This window comes from Lycorma delicatula, chromosome 7, assembly GCF_047948215.1.
Source record: "Lycorma delicatula isolate Av1 chromosome 7, ASM4794821v1, whole genome shotgun sequence".
Taxonomy (NCBI): Eukaryota; Metazoa; Arthropoda; class Insecta; order Hemiptera; family Fulgoridae; genus Lycorma; species Lycorma delicatula.
This window is the reverse complement of record NC_134461.1, coordinates 13,207,454-13,225,947: the sequence shown is the minus strand read 5'-3', so window position 1 is coordinate 13,225,947 and position 18,494 is coordinate 13,207,454. Positions and strand designations below refer to the sequence as shown.

Sequence of the window (18,494 nt, the reverse complement as noted above, 5' to 3'; positions counted from 1 at the left end):
ATTTTATGGTCTGTGTCTACAAGCTCAATTCATCCTTTAAAATCAGGTGAACTCATCACTAATCCCAATGTCCTTTGTAATTTATTAGTCAGCAGATGATTTTCCATGTCAAATTGCATATATTGTTAATGATATTTGGAGTTCGGCTTGTTAATATCCTATTGGTGTGTTGTTCACTCTCAACTGAAGTGTCACTATTTTGAAAATTATTATTCCATTCTGTAATATTTATTACCCCTCTGTAGCTTCACTCCCAAAAGTCTGCTTAATCTTCTTAATCGTTTTTCTTTGTGTTTCACTAAGCTTTTGGCAGAACTTGATATAATAATGTTTAGAGTATATCATCATTATGCACAAAATAAAATTGCAACAAGCCCTGCAAAATTCATGCATGCAATAGCTGCTGAATAACAAATGACATCCTCTATGCAATTACAAAAAATACACGTGGAACATAGTTCTGCACTTTTACCAAACTTTACTGATCACATTCAAGTAATTTTCAAGAAAAAGATAGGTATGATACTTTTTGAACAGATTTCACCAAAACACACACACACACATCATATACAAAGAGTTTGGTTTCAAATTGAAACTGTTTATTGTATTTAGCATGTATCTAATCTTTGATCTGACTTGTCTTAAAGAACGAGGCATTTTACCAAAATGATCTGATATTCAGAAAAAAGACTTTTAACTTTTAAAAAAGACTTTTTTAAGATCTTTGTAAAAAAAAAAACAAATGGAAATTAGAAAAATGTTGTTTAATATGAATGATTGGTGTAATTCCAGGGCAGCTCTACTCAGTTACAGATGTGTTTCTTTAATTACACTGAACCTTTATAGAAAGAAATCTTTAGTTTTTCTTATAGCCTATATTGTTGGTAAATATGTTCCTTTATATACCTGATTTTCTAGGCAGTACACTATACTATTCAAATCATTCATAACATTATGTAATATTTACGAGATGAATTTTAAAATAGTTTATTTAACTGCAATTAAATTTTTTTTTTATTAATTTCACCTAGTTTATAATTTTATTTGATAATTAGAAATGAAACTGTTTATCTTACTTCTTGTTTATGGTTATATGTTTAATATAACCAGACTTTGTGTTTTAAAGATTCTTCTCTGTTACACCTAATAAATTATTTTCAAAGATATTTTTAACTTTTTAGAATACTTTGTATAGTTTTATTTACACGCTATTTAATATAAACAATTCCTACAATTAAATAAAAAATATGTTACAAAAGGATTTTGATGTTTACTTAATAGCACATATTTGTCAGATCATGTGGCTCCACAAAATAGGAGTGTATCACATTTGGTTAAAGACAGGGATCAGTAAGTTCTTGTTTATTATATGTTCTTATTATATAATGTTTAAAATTACAACAATCAGTTTTTACTTTTTTGTAACCAATTTCTTCTATGGATTTCACTACATTTTTAAGAAACCTAATTAAAGTAATTTGCATATTTTATTAATTTTGAATATTTCAACCTTTATGTTAAAAAATCAAGTTTTTTTAAAATTTCCTATTCTAATTTCTTTAGAGCATATTAAAATTTTAAAAATGTACTTTCATAATGAATGTCCCCTTATTTCTTTAAAATAACACTAATGAATAATAAAAGAAATTTTCTAAAAAAAGGTTTTCTTAAAAATTATAAGATTCTAATCCCTACAAGAATTAGGTTAATTGTATATAATTTTCCTGGTGATTTGAAAAAATTTCAGACATAAGTTATATCAATAATCAGTTTATTTTCCTGTTAACAAATAAAAATAAATAAAATCTTACATTTTTTTGTGGTCCAGGCATGAAGAGGAAATAGTGCTTTTGTGAGGAATGGATTCTTTTTAGAAGGTTCCAAATACTGAAAAATTTTTAAATATTTATTACAATTCCTAGTGTTCAGTAATGAAAAAAATTATTTAGATAGGTGTTAAATAACTAAATTTTGGGTTAGGTAACAATCTACAAATCTTACAATCTCTCTTTCTATATAAAAGAAACAAAAAATTGGAACACCTATTTAAAAATACAACCCTACAAAGATTTAACAAGTAAAACATAACATTATCTATACAATGTCTGAACATTATTTATGTTTCATAAAACACGATTTTGAATAGATTATTATTTAATGGGTAGAGTACGGAATAGAGAGGATGATCAGAGTATACCAGAAGGAAAAAGCATTAATTGAAGGTAGAGCAAGGAAACAAAGAGGTAAATTGCTTGGCATTTCTTGTAACAATATTTATTTATATCTTAAACAGTACTAACGTATGCACACACATCGTACACAAAATGACAATCGTATTTGCTATCTGATTTTGTGTAAATCCCCTTCACTTAAAATTCTCAACATATGCAGCCCCCTACTGCAAGATTTTTATCATAATAGTAAAAAAAGAAACTATCATTCCTGAGAAGACAGTAAACTAACCAAATCAGGACCAATCGGTTGATTGTTCCTTGCCTGTTCCCTACCCTTTTGTTATCCTTATCCTTCTTACTTAGGAACTTAGGTAAGTATTACGGTCAGCTGCCCTGGTTCCATCTATGTACTATGCTACCACCTACAGATTGGTATCAGTAAGACCTTGCCTGAAGAATTAGTCAAGGACTCTTGTTTCCTATGAAGGGATTGCACAACAAGCCAAACTAATGGTAAAGCCAGCCCTCCTGGCTGGAAAGAAAGAAATATGGTCACTGACACAGTTTTAGAACTAAATTTGTCATTCACATTTACTTTAACATATTACTAGAGCAAGATGTACGGCTGAAAGTGTTAACTCATTAACAATTTCAGTGTGAACATAAGAATTATAGATTAATGCATTAAAAAATATTCATAAAATGTACTAAAATGTTTATGAAATTACATTAAAATTTACACTTTTTCAAAATAATAGTAAATGAATTCAAATATTGTTTATGTAGTTTAAAAATATATACTATACCTCTTCTAACGATGTTTCACATCCAAAGATCCAAAGCAAATCGCTTACATCATCATGCGATACAGTTTCATCAAGTGAAATACCAACCTAAAAAACACAGATAAAAAGTCATTTTAAGGAATATTAACTCAAAATAAAACAAAACTTTTATAGGATAAACTTTTTATTTAAAAAGTTATATAAACAATATATCAAAAAATATATTTTAAGATGATCAATATTATGGCAAAATTGATATAAAATTTGATTATTATTATTAATATTATGAACTGCTATGGTAGGAGACAAACACATTTAACCATTTATAATGTAAATACTCTTGGCGGTTCAAACCAGTTCATGATATGTCATTCATCAACTTCTTCATTAACTCATTATTAACTTATTCCCACCATCTGCATTTAGCCATTAACCATCTGTATTTATAAACCTTACTGAAAACCACCAACACTATTTGAAAGGTATATTTTTACAGCTTTTACATCTTAATTACATAATGAGAAAACTGGTCTTCTGAGCAGATTAAACATATTGCTACAAGGCTTGTAGCAATGCGATTAGATCACTTTTAAATAAAAACTAATTTTTTTCTGTATTCTGTCAAATTTATATCGATAGGAAAAAATAAATAAGTTATACGTACTTCATAACTATTAACAACTGAAATAAACATATCAAAAATCTCTCAAGATTACGCTGAGTCGGTTATAAAAAATTCCTTTCGACATGCTGAAAGGCGGAGGTATATTTCACCGGTGCTAAGTAAGAGATAAAAACAATTTCCACCTTAAAGTTAAGAAAAACTACAAATTTACTCAATATGACAATGGTTGCATGTGAAAAAGGTTTCACATGTTTAGCATATGACAAGCCCCCCTCGTCATCTTACAATTCCAGCAAAATTTTGGTCATCCCTTGTCATAAGGGTTGGTCATTGTTTCAGACAAATATTTTAAGTAATGTTTAGAGGACTGAAGACTACTTTCAACCGATTTGATACTGAATCTACTAAGGGAGGTATGATTTTTTTTTGTCTTCGAAACTCCATTCTTCCCACCCCCTGGGCCAATGGTTGGTAATATCAAAAAACTTTACTTAGATAAGGTTTAGGCCCTTATCCAAAGAATAGTAGGAACTTTAAATTAATTTGATATTTTACTTAATAAGAAAGTTACAGAGATATTTTGTTTTTTTGAAAAAGCTTCCCCCCATGGTTTGATTTTACCCATTTAGGAACTCGACCAAAATTTTGGGTCATTATACTTTGTGTCAATTTGAAAGTGACTGGCACAAGATAATGGCAGTTATCGTGTCCACAAGAAAGTGAAATATATATATATATATATACAAATAATGACATTTTCTGGAAATTGAATCATGGTATTCGTTACAACAAGTAGATTTCTAAGAAATCTACCTAAAATGGATTGGTTTTGCATCTTAGAACTGCATTATTCTACAATAATTTGTAAGTATTATTTTTTTGTAAACATTTACAAACATGTAGATGTGTAGTAGTAAGAAGTGCACATGCTCAGACTAGCTCTCTTAATAATTCAGCCTACAAGTAATATTGTTTACAAATTGTTTTCTTGGGTGGTACCTTAAACTCATAGAACTTTTCTTAGAATGTCAAATATATTGTACATCAATAATTTTCAAACAATTTAAATTAAACAAATTATAAAAATCATTATTTGGATGTTTTATTTCATTACTCGTAGTTTTAAAATTTGTAATAGTTTTTTTCCAAATTTTTACTAATTGCTGATTGTTTTTAGTAAAATTCAGTATTATATTTGAGCTGGTATATAAAAAAAACTTATTGTAGAATATAATGGAAATGGTAATAAAGTCAAAATAAAAAATAAATAAATAAAACAACAGCATAATCCAACAACATAAATATGTTGTACATATAAAGTTATAAAATATTATATTTGGAAATTATTAAATTATTAGTTATTCCTTTAAGCAAAGTGAATTACTTTTACTAAAAAAAATGACTTACTATTATTAATGACAATGACAAATTAGTCACAAAATTTTTGTGAGTAAACAATGAAGTTTGTTTCAAACTTGCAGGTGTAATATTAATCGTTTGGTAATTTCATGAAAAATTAAAAATCAAACAAAATTGCATAGTACAAATATCTTATCAAATTATCCAATCCAACATAATTTAGTCAAACCAATGAATTTTAACCGCTTTACAAAATGCTGGAATTATTAAAAGCTTTTTTCTTTTAGATCCACACATATAGTTTTTAGATTGTAAAACTTACATTATTAACAATTGTCAACAGAAACTTAAAAAAAGAGATGAAAGAGAAATCGGTTGATATTTGTATTGAATGCAGGGGATGCAATTTATGCTTCATCAACCCAATTGAGTTCTTAGTTTATTTCTACATCTCTACATATCTGAAAAGCTTGTGTATTCAGAGTTGACATGTTTTATCTGAAATATTAAGACCAAAAGCAAAAAGAATTAGGTAGGATAAGTACATAAAACTACATCGACCCGTGTGTTATAAACTATGAAAAACAATTAGAGTTACAGTTTACTTACAGAACCGTCATTGAAATATCGAAGATTAATTTTTTTTGATGAAGCTCTTTCAAGAATATCATTCAGATCCATTAATGGTTTAACATGCAGTGTATCAAAGAAATGTTTATGACAGATAATATTCCCTGAATCTTTTAAACCTGAAAAAACAGTGCAAATAAAAATCAATAGGTCAATAATACCTAAAGGATTCTTACTAATATTTTTCTACGGAAAACAAAAATTTTATGAGATGTCCAAAATCAGGCATACAGTATCATTTCTAACATACTTAATTAAATTATTATTTTAAAATGTATTTATTCTACAGGTATCCCATCTATTCGAGGAACCTTTCTGCCAATCAAATCCTTTAATGCTCTATTAAATTCAGATCTTAGTACTGTATCTCCCTTTTAATCCTCTTCAACTTCTTCTTCTTCCTCTATAACACCAGTTAAATTTGCTCCGTATAACTCTTCAATATATTCCACCCACTCATCAGCCTTTTCTTTCATATTATAAATCTGTTTACCATCTTTATTTAACACACTGTTAGATTTTAACTTATGTATCACAAAATTCTCCTTAACTTTCCTGTATGCCCCCACCTATTTTACCAATGATCATTTGTCTTTCCACTTCTGAACACTTTTCTTTAATCCACTTTTCATTCACTAATTTGCACTTCCTGTTTATAGTATTTCTTAATTGTCGATAGTTCCTTTTACCATCTTCATCACTAGCATTCTTATACATTTTACATTCATTCATCAGGTGTTATATATGCTCTGTATCCAAGTTTTTCTATCCAAGTTGTTCCGCCTAAGTTCGCTTCATAAACTTTAACTGTGCTTTATTCAACAACAAAATATGACAATACTAAAATCAGAAATGCAAAGAATAGTTGTATTTAAAATGTAAACCTGAAGAGTAGTAAAAGTTTAGAAGGCTTTTTAAAATTTGACAAAAAAAGAAACCTAACTTGTAATAAAATCTTATAAAAAACATATACCTTAATTAATAATTAACATATACCTTGTGAAAGTAATAATGCAAAATTATGAACTTTTGTGGCAATATCTTTTAATCCTTTAGGTCCATGATAAACAGCAAACATAGCAGACATATTTGCAAGTAATGCTTGTGCTGTACAAATGTTACTTGTTGCTTTATCTCTTCTGATATGTTGTTCACGAGTCTGGAGGGCTAAACGATAAGCATCATGTCCATTAGCATCACTATAAAATGATATCCATAAAAATATAATTAAAATAAAAATTAATATATTTGAAAATATTTTCCTAACGTATAACTTAATTAGTGTTCTACTATTTTTATAAAAATGAGATTTTTTTAAAATATAGATAATATTTTTCAAATGCAACATAAACAAATTATGTTTTTAATCTTAACGAGAAAATTTTTTACTCATTTGTCATGTAAATATATATATATATATATATATATATATATATCTACTAGACGGCCTGTCTATCCAGAACCTACTCAGCACTCAGATCAGCTCAGGCAAATCCCGGGACCAACTCAGAGGCTCCTCGAGGCCTCCTGGGGCCTACCCCATGGCTGCAGAGCTCACTTTACTCATCATTCCCAATTTTCCAGGGGGACCAGTAGTGGTTGCTTCACCTCCAGAACTTGCTTTGGTCGCCATTCCCATCTACCAGGGGGCTCCAATCTCTGGACTCTCATGCTGTACGTTAGCCTCATGGTTGTGAGAATAATATTGATAAATTATAACTATAGTATTAAGGTTTTACACAAACCTAAAAAAGAAACTAAATTACAAAAGATAGAATAATAGTAGCTTTTCTTTCTTTTTTTCCTGTTTAGCCAGGACTTATTCAGGTATTATTACTTCAGAGGATGAATGAGGATGGTATGTATGAGTATAAATGAAGTGTAGTCTTGTACAGTCTCAGATCGACCATTCCAAAGATGTGTGATTAATTGAAACCCAACTACCAAAGAACACCGGTATCTACAATCTAGTATTCAATCCATATAAAAGTAACTGCCTTTACTAGGACTTGAATCCTTAAACTCTCGACTTCCAAATCAGCTGATTTGGGAAGACGCCTTCACCACTAGACCAACCCGGTGGGTTAGAATAATAGTAACTAAGGTAACTAAAGTGCACACACCTTTGACACAAAAAATCCATAACTTATTTCTTTGCTATGCTGGCAGAAATATAATAATGAAGTAAAAGGATTAATCTATCTTTTCCTTAATGAATATTTTTAATTCACAACTTCATCCTCCTTGGGGCGAAGAAATAATGAATATTTTTACTAGCTTAACCTTCAAGGGAGCAAGGTCCCTGTCGATGGCTTAATAGCTTTCCTGGGATAACACGAATGTATTCTGCAAATTTGAAAGTAATCGGTCGATTGGTTCTTGCGTGATGCGATAATAAACAAACAGATAAATATTTCCAAATAAGCATCTGTTATATCTAGAGTAGTGTACCTGATGTATGAAGACGTTGGCCTTTATCCTACTAACAAACACCTAATTTGAATTTTGAAAATTGGATAATTGTTTGTAGAGATATTATATTAAGAACACCCCAGTGCCCCAGGGGCAACGTGTTTGTTACCAGTTGATGGTGATGATTGTTATAGCTTCCCATGAAGTGCTTGTGTACCTCACCACTCTAGCTTCAAACGCAGGCCCCATGGGAAGCACATTATTGTTAAACAGAATTTTTTTAATTTTTTTTACCATAAATTTAATTCTATTATTTTTATAATATACATTTGATTGAGTCAGATCATTCAGTTCAAACCTAGCTCACACAGTGATACAGACTCACAGTTCACAGTTCATTAAGTTTTGTGCTTCAACTGGCAAATTTCCACTACTACAAAACCTTCTCAATTATGCCAAGAAACGTAGGTAAAAATTTGATTGCAATTGATCGAGTAGTTTTTTTGTTTATCATGAACAAGCAAAAACACTCTTCCTCTTTATATGGTAGTATAGATTAGGAGTCCTAAAACAATATTCAATTTTACTGATGATTATTTTTACTGATGATTATTTTTACTAAACGTCACCGAAGCAATGTACATAACAAAAGTTAATTGCCATCATGTCATACATTCTGAACATACACTCTAAAACTTTTTCTAAAAGATCTTATTTTCAAAACCATAAACCCCTGGGCAAATGTTTACCCTACAGACTACCTCCATATCTTCCTTCTTCATTACATCACAACCCACATATGTGAAGAAAACTTGCAGGTTTTGAAGCAGGAAGATAACAGCCCTACGATCGACTTATTCTATGCAATAGTCAGTGATACCAGGAGCTAGAAAGATTTTTTTAACAAGCAAGCTTCAAAAAGCATTGGATGAGACAGATTTTTTGGATGATCAATTAATTCTTCAAATCTTATTCCAAAAGCTGTTTATATGATAATTGCATTAATCGTTTATATGTTATGTATAATTATTATATGTTAAAGCATTAATCAGTCTAGTCCAGCCATAGTAGTATTTATGTCTTTCATTTGAATGTTCATGGATCAGATGTTACAAAAAGTAATTTCTTTCTGTAATCGCAAAAACAATGAGTAGTTGTAATTGGTATTACTCTATAGTTACTGAATAAATAGCACATAACAAATTTTATAATTAATTTTTATCTCAATCGAATTCATTTTTTATAAAAGGAATAACAAACTATATTACCGTGTAATACCAATCATTCTTCCAGGCATAAGACGTACTAATGATTGACGAGAAGCAAAAAAACCAGCATGTGGACCACCATACCCTAATGGTACCCCAAATCTTTGTGAACTTCCGACAACGATGTCAAATTCCAATTCACTTGGTGGACGAATGAGACATAGTGCAAGAAGATCAGTTGCACAAACCATTAGTGTCTATAAAATAATAATAATAATATGTAAATAATTTCATTTACAATTAAAAAAATTAAGTATACATTGCAGTTCATAAAAATTAAGAATGGGAATTTTACTAAATTAAAGTTTTTGGAGTTATTATAATAGGTGACAAATAGTATAACAGAGCACCATTTTCAAAAAAAATTTGTGAATTCTCTTGCAGGAGTGTAAATGCAGTTTTTTAAAATTTCTAATAACGATTGTTTTTACAGAAAAACATATAAGCAGAAATTCAGATTTCATCAAGTTTCCATTAACTTGATAATTCTAAAAAAAATGAAGGAAAAACAGTATAAATGTACTTTTAATCAAAATATTTCATCATTATAACTAATTTGGTTGGAGCTGACATGGAACAGCTGTAAATAACAATGTTGCTGTAATTAGGTTTACCATACGTCCAGGACAGTCCTGGTTTTTTAGTGCTGTCAGGGGTAATGTCTGGGGTTTGAGAATTATATGATTGGCGAGGGTTTTTTAATTTTACACCTATATGTTTGACATCAAGTTTTTAAACAGTTTCTTACGACCACCGTGCATCTCTCAGCCGACCTTGGAGCAAGTGCTGACATCGATTTTGACAGAGGCGTGGCTACCGATCTTGCCACAACTTTTTACTTAATTATTTGACAACACAACAGGGGCAATGTGTTTATGTTGATTTCATGTGTGAAGTAACTTTTCTAAACATTTTTGATCATTAATTTTCAAAAAAAGTCCTGGGTTGGACCCAAAAAAATATAGTAAGCCTAGCTGTAATGTACTTTATGTTATAATTGAGTTATAGATGTATGTCTTACATGATACTGGATCTACCCAAAGCCTAGTCCTACATTTGAGACTGAAATTGAGTATACTACTCAGCTTTTAACCTGTGTATAAAAACTGATAAATTTCTGGTACCAGGTGGTTGCTAGCCCCCAGTGATTGGTGTTGTTAAAACATTCATTGTGTTAACCAACAGGAGTTAAACTTATGGAGGCAATGGTGGCCACTAGAGCTTAGGACATGGAGGAAGATTGCATCCCTGGGTCATGTTTCAACCCGACTACATGGATGATAGCATCTGTTTTACTTCTTCCTTGACCAGAACCGGGTACTAATCTGTGTAGCTAGTGGTCCAAGGCTAAGGGTCAGGTCTTCATCATTAGTCACTCACTAGCAAACTAATGATTCATTGTCTGCTATGTACGGTGATTGCAGCAGGGTAAGGTTACATACCTCCTGCATGAAGTATTTCAAATCTATTTTTTTTAATAAAGAAATTTAATTTCTTCCAAACTGCTTACTTTATACGATCAACTTATACTGAGTATGGCGGCTGTGAATACAAGTTTTGTTAGTGTAGATAAGTGGACAACTTTCTTCCCTAAATTTCTGAATCTGTAAAAGAAGTAGAATGTTTTTTACTGTACGTCAGAGGTCGGCAACCTTTTTGTCAATAAGGGCACAAAATAAATTCAAAAGTTATTGGGGGGGAACATGACAAGTTATCAGGGGTGCCACACTATTATTACACAATAAGAGATACATTTGCCTTTAAAGTCAATAAAACAAAATTGTTCTTCCCAGTCAATATTAAGAGAATAAATTCTTTTTCTTTTACAATTACTCATGATGGGTTATTTATAAAATTTGTTTAACCAGTATGATACGTATTTGATAGTGAAAAGCGTTTCTATCTTGCGTGATATGGTTACTAATAAAGCGTAAATAATAAAATATAATCAATAACACTTAAAATACATAGTATCAGAATACGGTAACGGTAATATACTACCAAATTTATCAGAAGCGAGAATATTCCTACGTGCTAAGTAGCAAGTATGTCAGTGTATGACCTTAATTGCTATTTTCTGACACTGAGCTTGTGCAATATATTGTCTTACATACACATGACACCGATACAGTTACTGGGCTTAGTAGGTGTGTAATATAGTGAGGGTATATAAAAATCCCATTGAGAGCGCCATGGCACCTGCAGGCGCCATGTTGCAGACACCTGCTGTATGTGATACTCTTCTACAAGAACCAACCTGTTTACATTTTTGCCACTTAAATCCTTCAAATCTTAAAATTTTGATTAAGTTGTCTTTTCTAATTGAAAGTAATTTTTTCTTCTTAAGTTTCAAAAACACTACCAAAGTATAGGAATTCATCCTTCAGTTATGTAAAACCTGAGAACCATCTGTCTAATAGCTCCTTTTAAAAATAATCTACAAAAATTCCTTTTTTTGATAAGTTAAGTTTTAACTAAATTAAGATGAGTTGCCTTGTTTTTTTCACATCGCTATTCTTTTCTAACACTTTTGTGACTTTTGAAACAAATTCTACGACTTTTTTGTATTTATCAGACATATCCCATTCCTTGCTTCCTCGGTCATAACCGATCACATTTTTCATCAATTCCTTAGACTGCCTGCTCAGTGATACTCTTCCCTAGTTAGACATTTTTTTTCAGAATACTACGAGAGAAAGTTTTATTTGCACAATAACTGTTCAGTAAAAAGTATGATAAAGCATTTGTAAATTATGTACTACGCATATCCCTCCCTAAAATCGATCTATACAAATAACTAATAAAATAATTTTAAGCATCGACTTATGAGGTCCACTAACAAATAATAAAAATTATTATATTTAAAAATGCTACATTTAAGAAATATTTTCAATAATTTAGATACATAATTTCATAAAACTTAATAAAACAACAAACAAAAGATTGATTTGCTCTTGTAATTTTACAAAAATAACCATGGCTTCACCAATGAAACAAATGAAGTAAGCAGTCAGGCCATAAATATTATATAGGTGTGGTGATAAAAAATATAAAATTAGTAAAACAACAAATAAATCAATAATTAATGAATGTATAAAGGTAATGTGAGTTTACTATATTCTGTCAGTATAAATGAGTTAGTAGTGCAATTAGTAGAGTTGGGCAAACAGGTTGCACTGAACCAGTGAGAGGTGAAGAGCAGGGTTCCTTCAACACTAACCAACAGAACTTCCAAGCAGATAGACAACCTATAATAATGACAAAATGATCTGATTCTGCCGTTAACTCCACTGACAATGGAGCTAAAAGGTTAGCTCCAAAAAAGATCTTCTGGAGAATAATTTTCATGTAATTTGAGAGAAGCTGTCATTAATTTTTTATATTAAATTGTTTAAAAAATAACTTAAATTCTAGAAATAAGAATGTAAATACTTACACCATGAGAATGAGCGTGTTCTATAACTTTTGTTATATCTTCAATATTTCCTTCAGTATCAGGATATTGAAATAATGCTCCAGCAATATCACGATTTGAAAAATCAACTTCATGTATATTTCCGGCCTCAACAGTTAAACCTAATGAATCAGCTCTTGTTTTTACTACACTTATTGTTTGGGGATGTAATGTTTTTGACAAAACTAGTTTACGTCGTTTATTGTGTCTGAAAATAAAATTAAACAAGTTTAACATAATATTCATATTATCCTAGTAATAGTCATAACTTCCTACTTTACTACAGAAGCCTCCCATTAATCAACTTCTGTAAATGACCCACCGATTTAACTGACCCTCCATAACTAATGATGTGAGATAAAAAAATATTTCATATACATCTCTGCTTACTTCATAAAAAGCAATTTCATTTTAAGAATACCCTCCTTGATTCCTTGGGATATATACTGGACAAATGGGATGTGTATCACATGTGCCAATGACATCGCTTTTTATTTTTTGCATTTGCATTTTGTTAAAGTTATCACAGTTATTTTAATACTGCATACTTCAACTAAAATGTTCATTCTTGACTACAGTTCATATAGAAACTAAATAAAAACAATAAACTAAACTTCCTTTGATAAACAACCACAAAAATAGAACACAAATTTTAAAAATATATCAGACGTATACTACAAAATATGTTGTAATGCATCAAATCATCTTACATCATACAAAATTATCACTTTTCATTTATTTTCTACATTGTTTAATTACCATTCTGTGACCAAGAATTACTTCAGAAGTGAGTTTAACACATTAAATTACATTACACATTGAAATTACCATAATTTTATACTCAAATAATTCAAACATAAGAAAAAACAAAAACTGCAATGAGAACAGTAACCAAAACTGTTACATCAGGAAAAATGTATACATTTGTATTTAAAATCCACAATTAAAAAATCTGTTAACGCACAAAAATATTTAAACAAACACGACCTCACTGGACTTTAATATTTAATAATTTAAAACTTAAGAATGATTTGAAATACACAAATATATCTGTCCGGAGCCAAGTGATATTTTTAGTGACCACATTCTTCAAATCTCAAATTCTCATTGGCTATTATTGAATCAAAAAATTTGAACGTTTTTTTCACTAATTACAATATTCTATTTTCATCTAGAGTACTCCCATCTGACTGCAGCCATTTTAAAACTAAGTTTACAATTAGTAGAACAATGAAAAAGCTCAATATGTGAGCAAAACATCTCTGTTAATCCAAAACAAAAAAAATTTATTAATTTATATTTTTAATATCTATAATTACACTCATGCAAATTAATTAAAACAAAATTAATTTTGTAATATAATGACTTTATTTATTTTTAGTGACAAAGCAAATAAAATAACTTGTATTAAAGTTATTTTTATAGTTAGTACAATCTCCTTTAGGTTTAATTAACATTTTAATCCTATTAAACATTGATTTAACCAAAAATTTACACTTTTGGTTACAAATCTTTTGGTTTATGAAACTATAAGTAATAAAATCATATGCTCTTTTATTGTGCAGCCCATTTTCCTGAGTTTAATTTTACAAATGGACCGCAGGTTTTCAATCAAGTCATATCTGGTGAATTCCTAGGCTAACAAGTACTTTATCTCTTTGTCCTGAAAAAATTTGATCTTTCCAAAACATGACAGAATCACTGAGAAATATACTTTGACTCCAGCTTCTACAAGATCTTTTTAAAGGTCAATTTTTTTTTTTTTTTTTTTAATCAAAAAAGCAGTATCTCATGAAGGGATACTGTTGGGAAACTGGATAGACCAGTTTAATTATTCATTTCAATTATTTTTTCAACTATATTTAAACTCAACTTACATCTGGCAGATATATCTCATTGAGTAAAGGAAGTGTGTTTCACCTGTGTACTCAATGGCGGCCTCGGGTAAGTAGTGTGTATGATTTGTGTGCATGAAGTGTCTGATGTGTGTGTGTGAGAAATGATTGATCGGATGTGATGTTGTGCGGTGTATGTGGTGAGATTTGTATGATCTACTGTGTTCCTGTTCTCTGTGCATAACTGGTGTATGACTGTCTGTGAGGGCGTATTACTTCCCTCCTGATGAAATGCTTCATTAGCAATACCAGGAGGTGGGTAGCCAGGAGTGGAGGTTTAATGGTAGTGTGCAAGTATACATATACACCTAATAACACCTTGCAGAACCTGTTAGCGAGCCCGACACTGCCTAGGCACCTGCAAATGGGGTTCCTCCACCTCTTAAAAAAAAAGGAAGAGCATGTTTATACAAAATAATTATAGCATCCCTTTTTATAAATATTACATCCAATATTATAAATCTTCTACTCGCATAATAAATATTAAAAAATATAGAAAAAACTAACAATATGATAAAGAAACAAGAAAGAAAGAACTGAGTATTTACTGAACAAAGTTTTGAGACTCATAACTTTATAAATATTACTCAGCTAATATTTGGTGGAAAACCATTGAAAACAGGTTGACTAACTGTGAAATATAAAAATGTTGTACTTCTTTCAATTGATTTGCACAAAGGTATATTAAATTATTGCTTACATTATGGGTATATTGTTTTACTTCTTAAAATTTATGTTTAATAAAATTATTACCTATGAGATAATCCCATAGCTTCTGCAGCAGCTGTACTTTCATCTAACAAAGAAGCATTAGCTACTTCCATACCAGTTAACTCACAAACCATTGTTTGATAATTCAAAAGACCTTCTAATCTTCCTTGTGCAACTTCTGGTTGATATGGTGTATACTGTGTTGTCCTAAAAAAAAAAACTATTAAACACCTTACAGATATTTCAAATAAAATATTACACATATTACAGATAGTTCAAATAAAATAACAAAGAATTTCATTTTGGCTCAACAGCAACCTGCAGTAACTCTTCAATTATCTGAAATTCTCTAAAGTAACTTTCACTTTCAGTGAACTTGAAAATATCATAATATTAATAACTATCGTGAAATAAAAGACATAAGAATAAAGGATCAAAAAGTAGGTTTGTTTCTGCATTCAGAAAAACATTTTTCATTCTATTTTCTTAAAGTTTTTTTAAATTCATGATTTTCTTTTTTAATGATAAAATGAACAAAATTTTCAAGCTCTAATGTAGGTTTTTTTTGAGATGACTGACATCAAGTGGCATAATGTGATGTAGTCCCAATAATTTTTTAAATATTTAATCAGTCATTACTAACACGCAGTTAATGTGGTTATTGTGGTTAATGTGTTAATGGTTATTGCATGTGTGGTTAATTTGTTACTGAACTACACAATGCAATTCCTATTTCATAATTGTTGATTCAACTGAAAACTGGTTTTGTGAGAAGTTTGATCAATCTAGGTTTTTTAAATTTACCACACATCTCAGGAATGGTCGAACTGAGAATGTACAAGACTACACTTCATTTACACTCATACATATCATCCTCATTCATCCTCTGAAGAATTATCTAAACGGTAGTTACCGGAGGCTAAACAGGAAAAAAAGGATTACTAAGGTTTTTTAAATTTAGCTAATAAACATAATATCTTTATTTTTTACCTGTTTTAAGAGGCAGCAAGTCTTAAATTTTTAAATAAAGTGTACTACATTGTTTTTTGAAATAATTCTATTATAAAACTGACAGGATTTAAGTCAGTCAAATTTAAAACTCTTATCAGAGTAAATAATAAGACTTGAATAAATTAGTCACGGGGATAAATAAAAAGATTTTCATATAATAATTTAATTTCATACATTTCAAAAACATACAGAATTCGCGTACATTTTTTTCTTCTTTATCTTTACAAAAAAAAAAAAATGAATACAATGTAGGAATATTGATTAGTAACATCTATATCAAAAAATTTATGCTGAAAATAGCATTTTTCCAGTCAAGGGTGAAGATGTTGGAGAAACCTCTTCCTAGATCTATCTAGTAAAATATATTTGGTTAAACTACTTCAGATCATGAATTTCAAAACTCTCTACTCTTACTTCTCCTACAACTATCCTGTTCAACAATAATCATGTCTTTTAACTTTTTCATAGTTAAAAGAAACCACTACAGTAAAAGCAACTACATCTGAATCACTAATATAACAGCAATACTAACCCCTTGGTTTTCTGTTTTTGTAAGGTAATATGGAATGGAGCACAAGTATGTCGGAAGATGTTTTACCCTCATATTTGTTGCAGGCCCTGGACTTCTATCCCTTGCTGCTGTTTCTTTCTAATTAGTTGGCATGTAGTTAATTTTAATAACAGGTATTAAAATTATTACAGGTATAAAATTATTTGTTTTTAAACTGGATGGAATTTTGTATTGCGTTCTGATCTTATTAGATTATGTAAGTTTGAAAATTTTTACTACGGTTATCCTTGGGAGAATTGCTAAATTTTTGCATCCTTTCTTCCTCTGTTCTCTGAAGGCCTTGGCAGTATCTTTTGGTCTAGCAGGGATGCACCTGACGGGGGTCTTAGTTTATGAAGGGGATAACACACTCTCTTTAAGTGAGTTGCAAAGAAATGCTGAGGCAGTCACCTTTCTTGTATACAGACTGAGATGAAGAAGAGAAACTGGATTTTATCAATGTTTCTTCTTCATCTTTTTCCATTAACTCTGGTTTCAGGAGATGAATTTCTTGCTTCTTAAGTCTCTTCTTTTTTTGTTTACCTGACTTACTGAGTTCAATGGTTGTAATTATTTACAACTGGTAACATTATAACCGCTTCCTCATCTGATCATTATTGCCCGCCCTTATCCCTTTTTTCTTTTCTGTTTAGTCTCCGGAATCACCACAAGGTATTACTTCAGAAGATGAATGAGGATGATATGCATGAATGTAAATGAAATGTAGTCTTGTACAATCTCAGATCACCATTTCTGAGATGAAACCTAACTCCCAAAGAGTACCGATATCCAAAATCTAGTATTCAAAATCTCGGTATAAAAGTAATTACCCCTATCCCTGACCTTTGTTTATTTCACTTCTTAAAATTATTACATTTTTATATGTGATATGGTTGATGATAGCAACACCTCTCAGTCTTAAAACATTTGTTTGTCTTTTTCATTATTTAAAATAAAACATTTTAATCTTCAAGTCCCAGCAATGCAGTTATGAATGCAATTTTCTTCTATTTCATAACGTTTGAGTATGTTAATAAGCAATTCTTTTCTGAAAATTAAGAATATCAAGTTTATTATTAATGTCGGTCGACATGCTTATTGTGTCGACAAGATTACTGGCAAATATTGGTTCTACGTTGATGTGGAAAGCTTTTATAATATTCATTATATCTTAGAATGAAATTGTACCCTGTTTGACTGATGTAGAAAATTGTGTGGTTTGAACAATTCAGTTTACATACTACAGAATAGTGAAATATTCCAGGTTGTTTCTTTTCTGTATAAAATTGTTTATTTTGTCTGATCAATGTTTGAAAAGCCACACTGCATCCAGATTTTTTTAATTTATAAGCTATTTTCTCCGATTCTTTATGTTTTATATATATTAATATGATGTATTTTTTGTTTCACTTACCTTTTTTAGTATTTTTATTAATTTTGTATAAGACTATCGATGAGTGTGCTGTTACACAGAATGAGAATCTGGGTGTTAGACATTCTGTAGTGAAGAGTCCTTATGTGCTCTTTAGCGGACATGAGTAGATTATACTTAAGCAGATAGTTTATGAGGCTGATTACTTAAGATGTTGTGGATGAGCATGTTAATTATCTATTGTTCTT

General features: G+C 30.1%; 1 protein-coding gene across 5 annotated transcripts in view; it reads right to left on the bottom strand.

Moving 5' to 3' along the window:
• LOC142328437 (glycine dehydrogenase (decarboxylating), mitochondrial-like) overlaps window positions 1–18,494 on the bottom strand; it is a 50,232-nt gene that overhangs the window by 23,985 nt on the left and 7,753 nt on the right. For all 5 annotated transcript variants that reach the window (XM_075372193.1, XM_075372194.1, XM_075372198.1 and 2 more), the window contains 6 exons: window positions 15,356–15,520; window positions 12,690–12,915; window positions 9,254–9,450; window positions 6,570–6,772; window positions 5,553–5,692; window positions 2,981–3,067 (listed from right to left, as the gene is read on the bottom strand). In XM_075372193.1, coding sequence (XP_075228308.1) covers window positions 2,981–3,067; window positions 5,553–5,692; window positions 6,570–6,772; window positions 9,254–9,450; window positions 12,690–12,915; window positions 15,356–15,520 — 1,018 coding nt within the window. The remainder of the gene's footprint in view (window positions 1–2,980; window positions 3,068–5,552; window positions 5,693–6,569; window positions 6,773–9,253; window positions 9,451–12,689; window positions 12,916–15,355; window positions 15,521–18,494) is intronic.